The 18,088-nt window shown below is 49.3% G+C and overlaps 1 protein-coding gene across 1 annotated transcript in view; it reads right to left on the bottom strand.

The window, feature by feature from the left end:
* IGDCC4 (immunoglobulin superfamily DCC subclass member 4) overlaps positions 1-18,088 on the bottom strand; it is an 82,547-nt gene that overhangs the window by 37,902 nt on the left and 26,557 nt on the right. Inside the window, exons 2-4 of the mRNA XM_034066137.1 lie at positions 15,343-15,672; positions 8,014-8,155; positions 2,338-2,471 (exon numbers count right to left, since the gene is read on the bottom strand). Coding sequence (XP_033922028.1) covers positions 2,338-2,471; positions 8,014-8,155; positions 15,343-15,672 — 606 coding nt within the window. The remainder of the gene's footprint in view (positions 1-2,337; positions 2,472-8,013; positions 8,156-15,342; positions 15,673-18,088) is intronic.

The raw sequence follows: 18,088 nt of genomic DNA, 5'->3' as shown, positions 1-18,088 counted from the left end.
GGAGCCCCCATGTAATGGGGAAGTCACACCAACAAGGGAAACACTTTGGGGGTTTTAGACCATGAAAATATGCCAGAAGGGGGTCGTGCTAATTGCTGCCTCTACTGAGAAAAAGCCTTTAAGAGGGGAGGTGGAACAATTCCCAGCACAAACCTTTTCCAGGGGCCTTGGCACAGCAGTGGGACTGAAAGACTGGGACTCCCATATTACCTCAGTCCAAATCACTCACTAGCCATTAGCGGGGGGGGAAATGTAGTTTGCTTGCTCTTGTCTGCAGGCACATGGGCCTTTGGTCCCTGATATTCCCAAGTTAGCAACACTAAATAGCTGTATTCCAGGTTATTGTTTCTCTTGGTTTGGATATTTTTTCCCCTGGAATTGGTTTGGTTTGGGCTTATATTTTGTAACTGGCAAAGGAGTTCTGCCTGACCAGTTCACTCCAATCCAATCCACTGCTATCAGCTGCTACGGAACACGGAGGGAAAGACTGCTCAAGCCAGGCCAGGCATCCAAAAACATGCCTCTGATGGTGAAGTGCTGAAACAAAACAGGATCAATACCATGCCAGTCACTCTTGGAGGAGTCTGCAGCCTGCACAGGTCACTGCAGTTTCCCATCTGTCTCAGAGATACTTTTCCCCAATTATAAAAAGCCCCGGAGATTTAACAGGCATGTTTTTCATCACTATCTGCTCAATCTGGTGAAAAACTCAACCTCACATATTTGTTTTTGCAGCCAGCGGGTGGTGTGGTGCTGCAGAAGCGAGATTTGGGTGAGAACTCCAAGCAGAAATCTGCTCGGGCCGGCTGGTGCTCCAGAAGGAACGCTTCCCATTTAACCTTTTCCATTGCCTCCATTTGCAAAGCAGATTAAACATTGCAGAGTTACAAGATACAATTATGCAGAATGAGTTATGATGCCAAGGACAGCATATTCACCTTTGTAGCCTGATCAATATTACTTATCAATAGCAAAGCAGACCCAACCAGGGAGCTGCCTCTGCACTGTGGAACTGCCCGTAGCAGTGCTCCCCTCGCTTTGTGCCTCATTAAGCAAACAGAGGATCTGGCAGGGGCTGGCAATTAGATACAGGGTGTTCAACTGCTCACAAATTCTCCGCAGATTCCACACGGATTACCTCCATGACACAATCCATTGATCAGAGGTGTGTTCTCAGGCTCCACACTTAATTACACTCCCTGCTGATGGATGAACAGCAAAGCCATCGCTGTGAAAATACACTGGTAGCAGAATGCCAAGCAACACAATCCTAAACAAAGACAAAAGGGGCTGGGAAGGATTTCAGAGCTTTCAAGGTTAAAGCTGCCTATGGAATATACTGGGATCAGCACAAGAGACAGACGTGGCCTGAGTGAAGGGCCAGCTCAGCCAGACTCCCAGCGCTGGTGAGTTTGCCCACTTGCAGGACAGGGATTATACAACCCTGGGAGGCAGCCAGGCATGTTGGGAAGGATGCTGGAGTCTGAAGTCCCCACTGCACTTAGGTTCTCAGCTATGTTCTCATGTCCAGACTTGCCCACTGCACTCTTGGTGTACAAAGAAAAATGTACTCAGAAACTGAGGCCCAGATCGGGAGGCAAAAGGCAGCTCCCATCCAAAGCCTTGCTCCAATGGTCTGTGTCAGCAGAAGAAATCCCAGCTGAGGCTGCTCTCAAATACCACAACAAGTTCTCTGGAGCCTACCCAACATCTCAGCAAAGTGCCAGCAATATGGACACCGAATACAAGCTGGATGTCACTGTGCTTCACCTCCTCTGGAGCCTGCTAGGCAAGCCAGGGTAGACACAGCCCTGCCAACTGCTTCATCCTTCAACTATTTCTCTTGCTAGCTTGGGCAATCACCTTCCTCTTTCCCTGCCAGCCTTCACTTGTCCTGCCATCCAAGGCCACTGGAGATAAGAGCAGAACACCACTGCACTTCAAGATTGCAAACAGGGTGCCTGACCCCTTCCAAGAGCCCCAGAGCATAAGGGAGTTCGGGGCTGTTAAAATGCAATGGCTGTTAGAATCCACCTGCAAAAGAGAACTCTTGGGCACAGAGAGAAGCAACCCCATGACTATTGCTGGCTGCTGAGTCCTGTGGCTTGGCAGAGCAGCCAGCTGTGAGTCCCAATGGCAACACCTCCCACCCCATCCTGCTCATCCCATCAGAGGAAAGAGAAATCTTCAATGAAACACCTTCTCTGCAAGTTTAACTGAATGTGCAGAGCCACAGCAGCAGGAGGATTGCCATTGGTGTTTCAGCTCAGCTTGCCATCACACACAATGGTTATCTGGCAGATGTGCCTAGCCCTACATGCTCCTGCCTGCACTTACCTTTGACAACACTGAGGACTGCAGCATTGCTGTAGCGTTTCCGGGCAGCGTTGGTTGCCACGCAGTGGTAAGTACCAGCATCACTCTCCTGCACATCCACGATTTGGAGGACACCATTTGGAAGAGTTATAAACCTGAGTGGGAAAAAGGAAGAGCGTGAGACAGGCTATGCCTTACCTGAGCTATTCATCAATTCAAAGCCCCCTTATCTCTTCCTTTTACCCTACAAATGTCTCGTGTGCAGGTCCTGGTACCCACAGAGAATGGGACCATGACACCTTTGTGCAACCCAACTGGTGGTCCTTAAAAAGCAGCAGGAGGTACAGACCTATCTGTCACCATGGAGTCTTCACGACACTGGATCTGCTTTTGGGAGACCAGACTAACTTGGCTTTGTTGATACAAACTGTATAGTACAAAACAGCTACATACACACATGCACATTTCTACATACAGATCTGTAGAGGACTCCAAGTGTACAAGTGTCTCTGCACACACTACAGCCAGTTCCACTGCTTGCTTTTCACAAAGGTTTGATAGACAGAGAAAAACCCATTGCAAAGGAGTCTGAACATCATCACTTTCCTGCTGCACCTCAAGTACATGAAGGGCCCAGCTGAAACACAGCTGCACCTCCATGGCCCAAAGCAGCCAGGAGGCAGGCACCTGAAGCTGCACCATTCCTGGGTTGTGTGATTCCTTCTGCTCTTCCAAGAGTTTCCAGCTTTCACAAGCTGACAACCTTAGAGCTGGGCATTCAGCATCCCCCTTGTTTGCCCATGGGGTGCTCCTGGGCAACACTTCCATGGAGCAAAATGGCTACATGGTTCTCAACATGAACACAATTCCTTGCTGCATTATACTGAACAAAGCAGATGATTAGCAATTAGCATAAAAGTAGGAGCTGGCTGTCAGCATCTCCATTTTCTGCCTGGATTCCTAGATGGCAGCCTCTTTATTCTTGAATGCAAGGCGCAAAGCCTACGTGATCCTATTTAATTATATATGAGATCCATTTTTAATTGCATGCCTCTATAAACAGAGCTGCTGAGCTTTGACAGGCAGCTCTGGGTTATCAGTCTTCATTATGAAGAGGACATATTCAAAGGCAATTGTTAAGGGGAGGGATAGCAGCTATTCCATGGAAACAGCACAAAGACAAGGCATAACCACCAACACAAGTCCTTCCATCCAGAGAGATGTCAAGAAGTGAACCTGGTAAGTAAAACTGTGGTTCTTTGCAGCTGGAGTGCCATGAGCAAGGGTCAAGGAGCCAGGAGGACCTTAAGATATCACTCACCCTGTATTCAAGCCATGGTCACCAACAGCATTCCTGCTCCTGCAAACATTTAGCTGCAATCTCCAATAGTGGAAAACCCTCCCCTGCCCTAAACTGTTCCAAGCATCCCTGCTGCAAAAGTCTTAGGCTGAGAGAGCTGAGGCTGTTCATCCTGGAGAAGAAAAGACTGCGTGGAGACCTCAGAGCAGCCTTCCAGTATCTGAAGGAGGCCTACAGGGATGCTGGGGAGGGACTCTTCATTAGGGACTGTAGTGATAGGACAAGGGGTAACGGGTTCAAACTTAAACAGGAGAGGTTTAGATTGGATATAAGGAAGAAATTCTTTACAGTGAGGGTGGTGAGGTACTGGAATTGGAGATGCACAGGGAGGTTGGGAACGCTCCATCCCTGGTGGTGTTCAAGGCCAGGCTGGACAGAGGTTTGGGTACCATGGTTTAGTGTGAGGTGTCCCTGCCCATGGCAGGGGTTGGAACTGGATGATCTCAAGGTCCTTTCCAACCCTAACTATTCTATGATTCTATCCTGGGCCTCAGTTGCTGCAGTCTGAGCTCATCCCTTCCTGATGAAGAAACAGACGGGCTGACAGAGCTCCTCCAGTCACCACACTGGCACAATCACACTCTGATTCATGCACACGCGCTTGCTGAAGCTCCCCACATCCCCAAGGGCAACTGGCCCATCTCCCCAAAGCCATGATGCTGCTTCCACAGGCTTCCTTCAGGCTCCAGCTCCAGAGGCCTCGGAGGAGGTGGCAAACAGAAAGCCCTCATCAGGATGCCTCATCAGGACTCCGGAGAAAGACAACAAATATTTGCATCCTCTGGGCTCTGTGGAGGCAGAGCCTCCCACTGCGATAATATTTATTTTTGTCGTGCATCTGCTATTTGAGGCTGTAATTAATAGCAACACATTTCAAACACCAGGCAAGGCTTCTCCCAGCCACAAAAAGACACACCAATTACGGATCACACACTCACTGGGGCTGGGAAGGACCTCTGAGGAACGCCTGTGGTCGTCCCCCTCTCTGAGCAGGGGTGGTTGGACCAGGTTGCTCAGGGCCATGGTCATGGAGAGGCTCAGCCAAGGCACCCTGCTTGTTGTCAGGGCAGAAACCAAGCCGTTGTGTTCCTAAGGGAGCAGGAGCTGGAGGCAAAGGGGAGTGGGTGGGGAGGCTGGATCAACACGTAAGCTCAAGATGGTCCCTTTGGCAAGGCCGACAGTAGAGAGATCCACTTAATGCAATATGTCCTGTTGGGAAAGCATGAGAGAGGCGAGAATTGCTCTCCCAGGGAAGTAAAGAGGGAAGAAAGGCAGGATTTCTCTACCTACCTTTCTCTTCCAGCTGCTCACAAAGCCTCCAGCTCTTCAGGCTCCCAGAAGCCCTGAACTAGAAGCCCCAGGCAGCCTGCAAGGGCATTTTGCTTCATCCCCAGACTCTCTGCAGGGAAGCTAAGTTTGCCTGATGACTCAGAGGCAGGGGGGTGGAAACAGATGAGCTTTAAGGTCCCTTACAACCCAAACGATTCTGTGACTCTAGGATCCTATGATTACCAGGGCAGTGCTCAAGAACTGCAATCAAGCACTGCTGCTTTGTACCCAAACCTTGCAACCCTACAGCTCAGTGTGCTAGGCTGGGTGTACAGCAGAGAATATGCCAGCATTAACAGATCGATTCCCTCTCTTACTTTCTCCCCAGTGAACTGCTGGCTCCCCCTTCCTTCCCCACAGCTTGTGAAGGCACACAAAGCACCAGTCCTCAGGACATGTGAAGAACCAGCAGCTCTGTTGCAGACCCAACGTTCGCAAGGCTTTTTGCTCACAGCTCTAGAGCCTGTAGGTGAATGTGAGCCACGTTAAGGCACTCCTGACACATGACAGAAGTAACCTCTCCACGTTAATAAACCCCTCCCTTAGCCAACATGTGGAAAGGATGCTGTGATTGCAGACCATGTGATGTGCAGGGTATGTGCTGATGTGCAGACCTCCAAAGACCTCCAGTTCCTAGCAAGTACTTGGCTCTAGAGAAAACAAACAGCAGTTTGGAGCCTGCCCTGAATCCCAGCCAGCACCTACAACAGAGAAGAGATCACGCCAAGAGATGTAGCACACACCCCAGAGCATCTGCAATCTAGAGGAATCCTGCAAGCCACCTCTCAGCAGCTGCTGCAGATTTAAAACCATGGGTTTAGAAGCATTTCAGAGCCAGAACTGCAGAATACTTCTGTGCCTTACTCCCATGTGGAAGGCAGAACTCCAGCAGGGCAGGAAAGGTGTTCTGAAAACATCAACAAGCACTCCCCTACCCTTCGGGTTGTCTACTTTCTAAGCTTAGCCTTCAGCACCTTTGAGATGGCACCGTGCTAGAACCTGCACCCAAAGGCAAAGGCTGAAGACAGTGCCCAAAGGTAAGATCAACACAAAAAGGGAAAAGAGAAAGGAAGAAGAAAAAGCAATGTAATTTTGCCATGATTATTCTATCCCTCTTAAAAGAAACCATAAACATTGATGTAGTAGCTTTATCTCAAGGGTTTTATCTACAGCCCCAGAGCCTGATTTTGTACATACACCTAACCAAGCTATTCTGGAATGCAGAATCATCGTCCTGACGCCTACCTAGCCAAATGATTGCATTTTCACAGGCTCATCAGAAGTGTGCACAGGAGGGAGCCCACAGTAATCAGGCTGGCCCAAGATCTGGTCCTCAGGCGTGATGCAGTGAGGATAACACAGAGCTCTGGTTGGCAGCCAGCATTTCCTGGAATTCACTTAATTCCTTCGAAAGCCGGTTATATTAAACCCAACAACAACAACAACTAGACAACAAGCAAAAAACAAGCAAATCCTTCTGCAAAAAGCATATTAGCTAAAACATGATTTAAAAAGCAAGATCTGCAGCCAGAGATTACGCTCGGGCTTTTACAAGGAAAACAATTTTCAGGCTGCCCGTGTTGAAGGCAATCTCCGAGCAAGTAATTTCACAACATCCATCGAGCTGTCTCATTAAAAAGCCATTGCCCTATTTATGGCACACTTCCCTCTGCAATCCCTTCCTTTCTGGTTTTCCTCTCCTTTTTTTATTAATTAATTTTCTCCTATTACAAAGCAACAGCCTCCTATAAACCTTTAGATGCTCCACTTCAGATTCCAGGATATAACCTTATAGGAACAGGCAGTGATGCAGAATTACTCCTCAACTTTACCTCACCCCTTTTCCTTCCTCTTGGCTTAATGTCCCTGGGAGGGAATCAGCTCCTTCTGCAGATGAGAAAATGAGGTTTTAAGAACTAAAGGACAATGCAGTCACTGATTCCCTGCAGGAGTGATGTCTACAAAGCAGCTAACAGCCCGCTAATGGTGTATCATCTCATGCCTGTAACCGACTTTTATTAAGGGAAAGGTATCATGCTGCAGGTCTCTTTTCTCCCCAAAACAGAAAATTCAGGGTCTTTCACCAGATGACCTGTAAACATGGGAATAAAGCAAATGGAAAGACCTCCCCGGTTTCTGAGCACACACAGTGCTCTGAAAGAAGCATTAACCCTGAGAAAAACCTGTGCAGGAGAACAACTGTCTCTATTACCACAGCCAAAATGAATCAAAACCCACATCATGGAGCCCAGTTGGGTGTGCCCAGTACCCCCAGTGCTGTATCGCCCCAGTCAGCTGGAGAAGTATTCCTCAATCCAGTCCCCAGTCCCCCAAAGACTTCTACCTCACTTCACACAAAGGGATGAGCCAAAGGCACCCATGCCATGGTCTGCTGTGCCCTGTTCCACACACACACAGGCCTTTGCAGGGTGCAGATTCTGTGCTGGAAGAACTGGCACCATTTCAGGTTTCTCTATTCACTTTTATGCTGCTGTCTGCCCTTCTGCAGACTCCTCTTGGTTTCCTTCCAACACTCTGCATGGGGAGCAAATGTAAACTGAGCTGAAATTGTGCATCTTTGCATACAGACCTTCCAGGCCACTGCAGAACTGAGGCTCCAGTTTCTATTACTTCATTTATCAGCCAATTTCTAGGCAATTTCATTTCCTTGAAGCTATCTTTTCACAGAATCATAGAATAGTTAGGGTTGGAAAGGACCTTAAGATCATCTAGCTCCAGCGTTTGTTCCATTATGGCAAAGGCTCCAGCACAAGAGATCAGTAATCAAAAAGGGCTTGGTTATCTCTTTTTTTCCTCCTTTCTTTTTCTTTATAACTTTTTTGGGTGGGTTAGATGTTCAGCTAATTTTAGCAAGGTGTTTTATGGATCTCTTTGCATGAACACCTCCTCTTTCCTCACAAATCCTGCTCTATCATCTCCATTCCACCTTGGTCAGGTTTTGCTTTGCCCTTTTTCATGCTGACCCAGGAAAGCACTGAGGGAATCACCTGGGTTCTGCTGGAACAGCTTCATGGTCCTTCTCCCATGTGATGACAGGGGTGGGCAGTCCTTCAATGCGACACTCAAACCTGGCCATGCCATTTTCTTCCACTGTCTGTGACTCCGGCTGTTGGAAAAAGCGTGATAATGCTGGGGAAAGAAGAAGGAAAAGGAAGTTAATAACTCAGTGTTTCTGCTGAGGAATGTAAGCTTGTGATGATGTCTGAGTGAAGAGAAAGGCTTCTCTCTCCTGAAGACAGCCTGAAATGTAACTCCTCACCTCCCTGTGCCCTTACAGACCCTCAGCAGTCCTAACAACAGTAACTGAAGGGTTTCAATGTGCAAATTTGCTTCTTGCCTCATTTTCTCCTTTAGGGCAACTGTGAGAGAAAAGACAGGCAGTTTCAGCAGCTACCATCCTAAATCGCTTCCTCTTCTGTTCACTTGCTCCATTAGGGAAGGACATGTAGAATGAGAAAAAGAAGAAGGGAAATGCCACGAGCCTGAGAGATGAGAGTTTCCTTTTGCCTTGCAGCATTCCTGCAGCCACAGGAAATTGAAGCAAGGCAAAAGGAAGAACAAAGCCAGATGTCAAGTTACTTATACTGGGGGCAGTTGTTTTGTATAAGTAACAACCGTCCACAGGCTGGCAGTGCTGGGGACTCAGGGAAGAGACCATAAGGGTTATGATCCTCCTCCTCCACAGTGAACAGCTGTGCCTGCAGAAACCAACTTCATCCTACTCCAGCAGATGAGATGCAGCCAAGGAGATGCAGGCACAGACACCTTGCTAAGAGGAGGATGGATTTCATACATGCTGGGCACAGCTCTCCAAGGCTCCCCCCGCTTAAATGCCACTTCCTATGCTAGAGAGGCTGAATTTGCTTCGAAGACAAAGCACTAAGGTTTAAGATTGCTCTTGGACTGCACCCTTCCCATCCTTCATACACAGCATCTCATCTTCCTCCCCTCCACACACACAGCAAAGCCCAGCAGAGCAGGAGTCCTCCCCCTGGGGCTGCAGCATCTGTCCTATCACAGCATAAACCTGAAGGCATCTCAGTCACAGTGAAGCTTTGAATATGCATGCAGGCTCCTGGATGGGAGCAGAAGGCTGGTATTCTTCTCCACCAACACTGGCTTCTCCTTCCCACAGTCTCTGTTACAGCCTTTGCTGTTAAACGTGCTCTGACACACAAATTCAGCCAGCAATGCCATGAAACAAGAGCCAGAAATCCTGATCGTGGCACAAGAAACATCAATTCCAGCCAGCAAACAGGCTTGACTGCAAGGGCCAAGCCCAGCACTGTGCTTCTAAGGACCCCAAGTGACCTTCTGGTCCTCCCACCACCGCTTCCCAAGCACATCCATCACTGCTTGGGATTCTACAGGACTCCAGAAGTGAAGTTCCTTTGCACTGCACACACACACTGTATTGAAGCATCAGCTTGAGCAAGTAAGCACGGGTCTGAAAATGAAATGCTTTTTCATGACCCATTCTAACCTCGGCTGGCATTAGTGGTTTTCTTTAATTCAAATGGTTATCACATGTTTAAAACAACTCGCTGCTCTCCGCAGCAGCTACGGATCCAATTCTCCCACCAGCTGTCCACCAAGGCTCATTTTTCACTTCAATTCCATCCAAATGGCAATGGAAAATGTTTTCCTGGAAAAAGACATTAACATGGAAGGGCCCCAGTTCAGGCAACGGCTTCAGTACCTTCAAATACACACTGCAGACCAGCTAACACAGCCTCATTTCTACAGATTACAACATCTTTCAAGCTCATGTTAATAAAACTTGCTGAATCCAAGTGCTTAGAAGAGAATCCATCAAGTGCCAGCACACGTCCAGGACAGCACCATCAAAACAACCTTTCCCTGGCAGCAGAAATCCTTAATGCTCTTTCCTGTTATTCCCTTTTCATCCTACAAGTGTAAATGAGAACACTCTGGCAGGCTCTGAAGGGTCATGTACCCGGAAAGGTCACGACAGGAGGCAGAATCCTTCTCAAAAGATGAAATCCGTAGCTTGTGTTTCCTCTGCTTCGCGTCAGGTCACTTGTCTCTCTTCTGCTCATTATTAAATGGCATCACCTAAGCTGATACAATGAAGTCCCAAAGTTTACAGCACCTTTAGAGCAGTCTCCAGAGAGGGGAGAACCAAAGTAGCATGTGGTGGGCACAAACAGCAACCCCACAATCAGCAACAGCAGCAAACAGGCTCCATAAATCCCAGTGGGCAGCTCCCCACTCTCTTTTCTCTCCCTCAAAGCTCCATGCCTGGATATTCTGTACAGGTTGGTAGGAGGTGCAGGATGCTTAGAGACTGAGGCTTAACTGGGCACCTTTTGGCCTGAAGTGCAAAGGCAGACAAAAGGGGACAGTGCCTCACTGGGTTCACCTCCATCCAGCCCCATCTGCCTGCTGGCTGGGCTCTGGAATGGCTCTTCAGAAGCAAAGAGCCAATAAATGCCCCCGTGACAGATCTGTCATTAGGATATGAAGCAGTGTGACTGACCAGTGACTCTGATGAGGGAGCTCAGCATCCCTCTCGCTCCAAACAGAAGCAGCCAGGAACAGCCAGGCTTCCCCAGCAGAGCCAGCACAGGCTGAGAGCTCCATGGGGGCTGAAGGCTCAAACCTGGCACTGCAGAGCAAACTGTGGTTTGTCTGTTAGTGCCTCCTTGTGATAACACCTGGGGCAGGATTCGGAGGCTGCTGAAGTCCAGGCAGATGATGTCAGTTGCTCTTCCTTTATCCAACAATGCTGTAATCCTGTCATAAGCCACCAGATTTTGTTCTCAGAAAGAAACATTAAAACACGGTAAGAATGGTGTGAAGGTTTCTTTGATGCAGAAATGAACAGGAACCCTGGATCTAGCACTGGCAAGGTCAGGCAGAGACAGACTTGCTGGCCAGGCTCATTGGTGCTCCAAAAGCATCCTCTGCAGCTGGCTGGGGCTGAGATAACACATGCTGTGATCCCCTGTGTTCCTCCTCTCTCAGCACCTACAGGGTTACCCAACCTAGGCTCAGAGCTGAGCTGCAAACAGCAGAGGAAACAAGAGAATCAGCCAGAGCAAGGCAAACCTGTTGTGGAAGGAGAGGATGGGAAAGCAAGTCCTGCTACTCTGACCCACTGCGCAGACATGCATGTAGGTCACAGTGAGCATGGGTCCAACACTCTGCTCACCCCAGGGCCACAGGGATCCTTAGGAGGGGCTTAGGACACATGTTCTGATGGAAGGGAAGAGTGCAGAAGTGCTGCAAAGCGAGAGGTTTTCATGTAAGGAAGCAGGGAATAAAGATGCTTGAAGGCAAAAGGGAAACAAAGAAGACAAGATACATACTCCACATGATTTTCAACTTCTCAGCTAGGGTTTAGCTTGCAAAGCCAATTCCAAGTCACCGAACACCTCCCAGCCCCATTGCACTGATTATCCTGAACACCTTAATAGGCCACTCAGTAAAAATTACTCACTGCAGGTGAGAAGGTGAAGAGCATTACAGCAAATTGCCTTCAGCAACATGCCAAAGCCCCAGGCTCTGCCTTCAGGAATGGAGCATGCAGCTCCCTCCCCACTGACATGTTAAACCCAGCTGGACCCAAGCTGTGTGTGCCAAGGCCTTCAGTTGGGAGCCCAGGGGTGGCTGCAGCATGGTGGAACATACCACCCTCCCCCTCTCCCAGCACACTGATCCCTACAGGAGGCCGTGAGCTTGGAAAGGCTGCCAGCCAGCAACACTACACCCCAGGCAGAAAATGCAGTCTATGCAAGGAATTCAGCCTTCTGAAACAGGCTTGCTGCTCTCTCCCACAGCGCTTTGCCCCCAGACCCCATGTGCTCATCCTCTTTGTACCTCTTGTAATTACTAGTAGGTTATTTCTAAGATGAGGGCAGCATCAGCCCCCACTGGGGTCACATACACTGCTGGTACCATCCACATCTGAACATCTCACCTCTGAACAGGTCATGGGCTTCAAGGGAAACACACACAGAAAGTCATGGGAGCAATTTGCCACGGCCCCATAGCACGGTGGAGGCAGAGCCAGAGCAGTGCTGGGTCTGCAGGGCCACATGGCAGCACAGGACCAGTGCTGCCCAGCTAATCCATACAGCACTTGCTTCAGAGATGCACATCTTCAGAGATGCCAGTTCCCAACCTCCCATCTGAACGTCCCATCTGTGGATGGTCCAGAGCCTTCATCTGCCAGAGGTTCTCCTGCCCAGCCTGGTTCTGCCTCCAATCACTGGCCCTCACTCACCTATGCATCTAACCCACAAAACAGCACGAAATCCATAAAACAAATCCAGTTTTCCTTTCCTCAAATCCCAGACACACTGCTGGGCACAGAGAAGAGATGCTCTTCTTGTGGAGAGGGGATCAGGAGAGCCCATGTGCACTGATTCCTGCTGTGGCCTGCCCCTGCAGGAGCAGAACACACCAAGGCTCTCCTGTACTCGTTGCCAGCAGCCACGCAAGGCAGCCCCGTTCCCTCCAGGCACAGCAAACGTCTTCATCTGACAGCCACAATTACTGTAATTTTCTAGAACCTCCCTCGCACAAAATGTTTAAGCTGAATTAACAGCTTTAACAAATCCTCACAAATGCAGTTATTAACAGGTAGAAAGCTACACCTTCCACAACTCAAATAACGCCCCTGGTATTTCCATGTGTGAGCACACAGGGCTCGGAGGAACCCACAACCCTAACTCAGCAGCATCAGCAGCTGCTCACTGCACAGCTCGCACTGAGAGCCAGTGCAGACTCACTCCTCACTGGCCACAGCCACCACTGGCATGAGCTATGGATGGGGGACCACAGCACCCTCTTCTCCCTCCACCCAGTGCTCTTGGTTGCTGGGAATGCTGGAAGAGAGCCACATGTTCATGCAGCAGAACATGGAGCTGAAGACCTGGGTCACGCTGGAAGGGGGAGGATGGAAGTCATCAGTGTCACAGCCCACACACACCATGCAGCACCCATCACTCCAGCCTGTCTGCTCCAAACACCTTCTCCCAGCATCCAGGCTCACTGGTGCCTGGTGCATCCCCTCCCTCCACTGGGGAGCCAGCAGCCCATATAAAGAGGTGCTAGAGCTGCTCTCGGGGCTGTCAGGGGGCAGAAGCAGCCTGAAACACAGCCTGAAACACAGCAGATGACACTAACAGCACAGAAGTGCTGAGAAAGGCAGGAAATATGTGAAACCTCCCTCATGCACCAGTAACCAAGACAGGGACTCAGCATGGCATGAGAAGAGGAATTTATGCCCACCACCACCTTTCCTTAAGAAAAGCAGTGCAGGACTCATCCACACCCCCCCAGCAGCAGCTTTAGCACCAACTGCAAAGGGAGTGTGCTGGGCCTTCAGCTGCCCTGCCACAGCATCCTGGTGACACCAAGTGCTGTGTATATACAGGGCGAGTTAGTCATCAATCAATCAAGGTATAAAAAGCCACAGGAGGTGACTTGGTAGTCCAAACACCCAACTGTCCTTACACAGAATGCCCCACAGCCCTGAATGGGATCCCCAGCCCAGAGAAGGAAACACACTGCAGGTCAGAAGCAGGAGCTGATGGCAAGGATAACATATCCCACCTGCTGAACAGGTTTTCTTCCATTGCCCCCAGTTCAGCAGCGCCCAGGGCAATCAGCACAAAGACTGGCTCCAGTAAACAGCTTTGGATACTGTATTCAGCAGCAGGAGGAAAGAAAACGCAGGCCTTTCCAATCCTCATGTGCAGCAGCTGAATGCTAATGCAGGGAGTGCTCCTGCCCAGCCCACAGAGCAAATCGAAGTGAGATGCATTTCATTAATCAATTCCCTCGCTGCTCTCCATTCAGAAATGAGTGTGTTGTGTGAGGTGCATGCATGTGCCACAGGAGCAGCACTTTAACTGTGCTGATGGTAATAAAAGGAGACAGATGAGTAGAACAAGGAGAGAGTTCACCTGAAATGGTGAATATGGTGCAAATGCTAACACAAGTCACCCCTAAAAGGGAATATATCCTAATTCAGGGTGGCTGAGACTGGGGATAGAGCAGCCAAATAAATCCTCCTGGATTAATAACACCATTTCTACTTCAGGTCTCCCACCTCCCCAAACATGTATGTGTTCAGGATCCCTGACTCCATCTCCACAGCCCTCAGGGGTCCCTTCAAGTAATGAAATCCTGGAACCAGCTATTTATCTGGCACTATAAACCACTGAAAGAAGGGAACAGGAGGGATGGCTGACCAGCAATCTGTGGGTGCTGCATGTTAAACATGATCTGGCAAAAGCTTCATCTGTCATCAGGAGTGCTGGTTTCTACAGCACAGTGCCCACAGACTGAAACACACACTTAGCCAAACATGGACCTGCCTGGGGTACCAGAGGCTAAACACATCACAGTGTGAAGTGTGTGTCAGGGCATCCAGGCTGCATCTTCACCTGCCACAGCTCTGAGCAAGTACAAAAGCACCTCATCAACATTTCCGTAAGTCACTCTGCTAGACAGAAGTGTTACTGTATTTGCATGATTTACTAACCTCACCTGTTTGGTAGGTGAAGGAATCATATACTGGCACTCTCACACTTAAAATAGCTCAGAAGCCATTCCTGGGTACAAAGGAGTTTTATCCTTGAAGGCTGCACAGTTCAGATCTTGAAGTGTTGTTCTCAGAGATCAAAATGGGAAGAGCCTGAATAGCCCTTTCTTTCATCTCTTCCATTATAAAGAGATATTAACCTCACAAGACAGTCCTGACAGCCTCTTTTGTCATGTAGGCAGCTGTCTGTCTCTCCTAGTCTCAACTGTCCCAGCCTCCACCCTGCTCTTCACCATCTGGAGTTTTCCTTGGGAGTTCAGAGGTTGGCACCATGCTGACACAGGGTACATTCTGCCTGTTGGGAAACCCACTGGCACCTACTGCATTCACCAGAAACAGGGGGAGCTACGGCTGCTTGGATCTGCCCTGGTCTCAGCCCTCCTTACTCAGCATCAAACTCCCCAAAACCCCTCTACACTCCTCCCCAAGCTGTGCTGACTGTTCACCAGGGAACCCAGAAGAGACCAAGGGTGACCTGCAGGCAGCTGATGTGCATGGCTAAAGCCAGTCCTTCCAGCTGTCCCCACACAAGTAATGGGGCTGCATTCCTGCACACACCATCCACAGGTACTTGAAGGCAGAAAAAGGGCAGTGGGTGCTTTCTCCCAACCACCTCCCCATCACCAAGCCCCTTAGCATCAGGTGGTGCTCACTTCAGCTCAGACTCTATGGGAGGCAGATGGTCTATACAGATACCAGGAGGGGCAAAAAGAAAACCCACAAAACCCCCAGCACTTACTTGAAAATCTGACTGCAGCCGTTTGACTGGTGACAGCCCCGAGGGAGCTGTGAGACACACAGGAGTAATTACCCTCAACACCAGTCTTCTCGGGGGATTTACTGTCCTTTGCCGCACCCTGGGATGAAATGAAGAGTGATCCATTTGGAAGCACGTGCAGATGTTCCTGCTCCACTAATGGAAACCCATTCTTCTTCCATGTGATATTGATCACCTGCTCTGCAGGGGCCAGGTTACAGTCCAAAACCACGACTTGGTTCGGCTCCAGTATCACCTTTGCAGGACCAGCACTACAGCTCAGCTCCACAGAATCCCCTTCCAACAGCCTCCCTGCAAAGACAAGACAGTGTTACAGTACAGGTTTCTTTCCTTCATTAATCACATCCCAATTTACAGTTTTACAGAGAGGGAAGCATGGTTCTCCAGGAGTATGGATGGAGACAACCGGTGAAATTCAGCCCTGCTAGGTGAGCAGCACCTCCCATGACCTGTGGATTTCATTCTCCATCATACATTCCTATGTGTGCACAAACCACACCATTTCTGCCCTTTCTGTCCACACTTGCTTCTTCCAGGACTGAAGCAGAGAAGAACAGCTAGAAAAAGGTGAAATGATGGCAAGAGGAAGCACAGAAGATGCAGTAAAGGCCCTGATGTGCCACGGCTGCTTATGACAAGCGAGGGTTTCCTCTCAGCTGTCTGCATACCAGAGCCTCCTTCGAGGCTGATCAACACCCACAAGGTGACTCACTTGGTACCCCAGTGCCAGTGATCACAACTTGGTTGCAGTAGTTCCTCCTGAGGGGAAGTAAAAACTCAAGCCCAGTTGGGAATCCAGAAGGACAGCATCTCCCAATGTTCATGAACTGAGAAACTAATTTCACAGGAAACCCAAAAGAATGGCTAAAACCACAACCTGCTGTCTCTGAATGTTTAATCCCAAATAAGTGAACCCAGAATGAGAATGGATGATGCACTTTCCCCACTAGAAAAGGATATTCCAGCTGCAAGCAGACAGTACCCACAACATGCCCCTAAGCAACCCACCTAATGCAGCGGGAGGCCAGCAGTGAGCTGAGCCAAACAGGTCTTGGTGTGGCTGATCTCCAAAGCCATGTACTCGAGGGGAGCTCCACCTCTGCAACAATGCTCAGCATTTCCTAACACGATATTGCCATTAATAAAATGCATTTGCCGTTAGAGTTCTCCAGAGACACTAAGTCAATGTTAGCTGGCAGCGCTGCTTCCACACACCAGCAATTTCAATCTCTGCTGTGCTCAAACCATCACCATCCACTCTTTTTATGGCTCTGCTCCAAATTATTTTGTCATTGCTCCAATCAGAAATGTTTCCTGCCTCTATAACAAGTTTATCAACACTGGATATGAACCACATGGCTCCCTGCCCGTCTCCTATCGCAGAAAGCTACAGATTAATTTTATAGGAATTCAAACACCCTATTAAACCTGCTACTACCTACTGCTGATAAAAGGGCTGCATGTGAAGGAGCGTGTGTTAAGCATGCAATTAGGGGCAATGACACGCAAAATTACACATGCGGGGAGATGGAATCTTTCCAAGGCGTGTGCTGGAAACTGCAGGTGCCCCTGAACGAAGGACCTAAAGGACTGAACCCTGTCCACATGTGGGCTGCTTCTGTGCTCATTCCAAGGATATAAACTTGTGAGGTTTGCTGTCATTGCTGACTTGCAGAACGACCACCTAGAACTTGATGTTGGCCAGCTATGTCCTTCAGTGATGAGGAGGCTATACCAGAGTCCTACTCATCTGCTGCCTGTTGATGGCCAGTGTGGGACAGAACAGACCCTGGCTCGAGTCATCTTCATTAGGACATCCAAGGGACAATCTCCCAGTCCACAAAGCCAACCCCCAGCAGGATGCAGAGCTGCATGTCACACTGTGCTAATGCAACAGCACCAAACACGTGTGTGGAAGGTGACATGGCCAAACACAGGAGAGGGTTCAAAGACTGAGGCTGGGGTAAGGACAGGAGGCTCACTCAGAGCTGGAGCCACAGTGCTGTTGTGAGAACCCCCATCCACAGAGGAGCAGTGACCCAGACACTCCTCTGAAGGGACGTACCTACAGCAGCTGCTCCTGGCAGCCTGTCACACAGGGCTTAGTCAGCCTGTGTGTGAACACCCCCTCCAGGAGGTAGGGCTGTGAAGGCAAAGGCATGTGATGCAGAGCTCATTTCAAAAGATGTTGAAACTTTGTTTGCTAAAGTCTTACTCCTTTGCTTTTCCTTAAATCTGTTGTCTTTGGAAGCACAAGTAGAGACTGAGGAACCAAGGAATTCATTCAGGTCACAGGTTGGTTCCCATAGCCAACGGCTCCAGCTTTCTCTTTGCATCTTTCTCCTAAACTCCTTTATAGACCCCTCTCAGCAGTGACACACCTCAGACAGTCCTTATGCAGCACCAACATTATGGGCACCAATCTGCCTGCACCTACACTTACCCTGTGTCAACGCTGACCCTCCTACAAGGCAGCAGGCCTGGGTGGGCATGGCTACGTGGAATCTGTTGGCTCTGCATGCTGAGCATCCCACGTTGCCCTCTGCCACCACACCACGGCTTCATCTGCTCCATATGCTCCTGCTCTGCAGCAGCCACTCCTATTCCTCGCTTGGGGAATCAGCCCATAGAACTGTCCTATTTTCTGTTTTCTTCAGGCAGCAATTAAAATGCCATTTAGCTGAAAATACTCCTCCTCCTCTTGCAA

This window comes from Melopsittacus undulatus, chromosome 9 (assembly GCF_012275295.1).
Source record: "Melopsittacus undulatus isolate bMelUnd1 chromosome 9, bMelUnd1.mat.Z, whole genome shotgun sequence".
NCBI lineage: Eukaryota > Metazoa > Chordata > Aves > Psittaciformes > Psittaculidae > Melopsittacus > Melopsittacus undulatus.
This window is presented reverse-complemented; position numbering and strand designations above follow the sequence as displayed.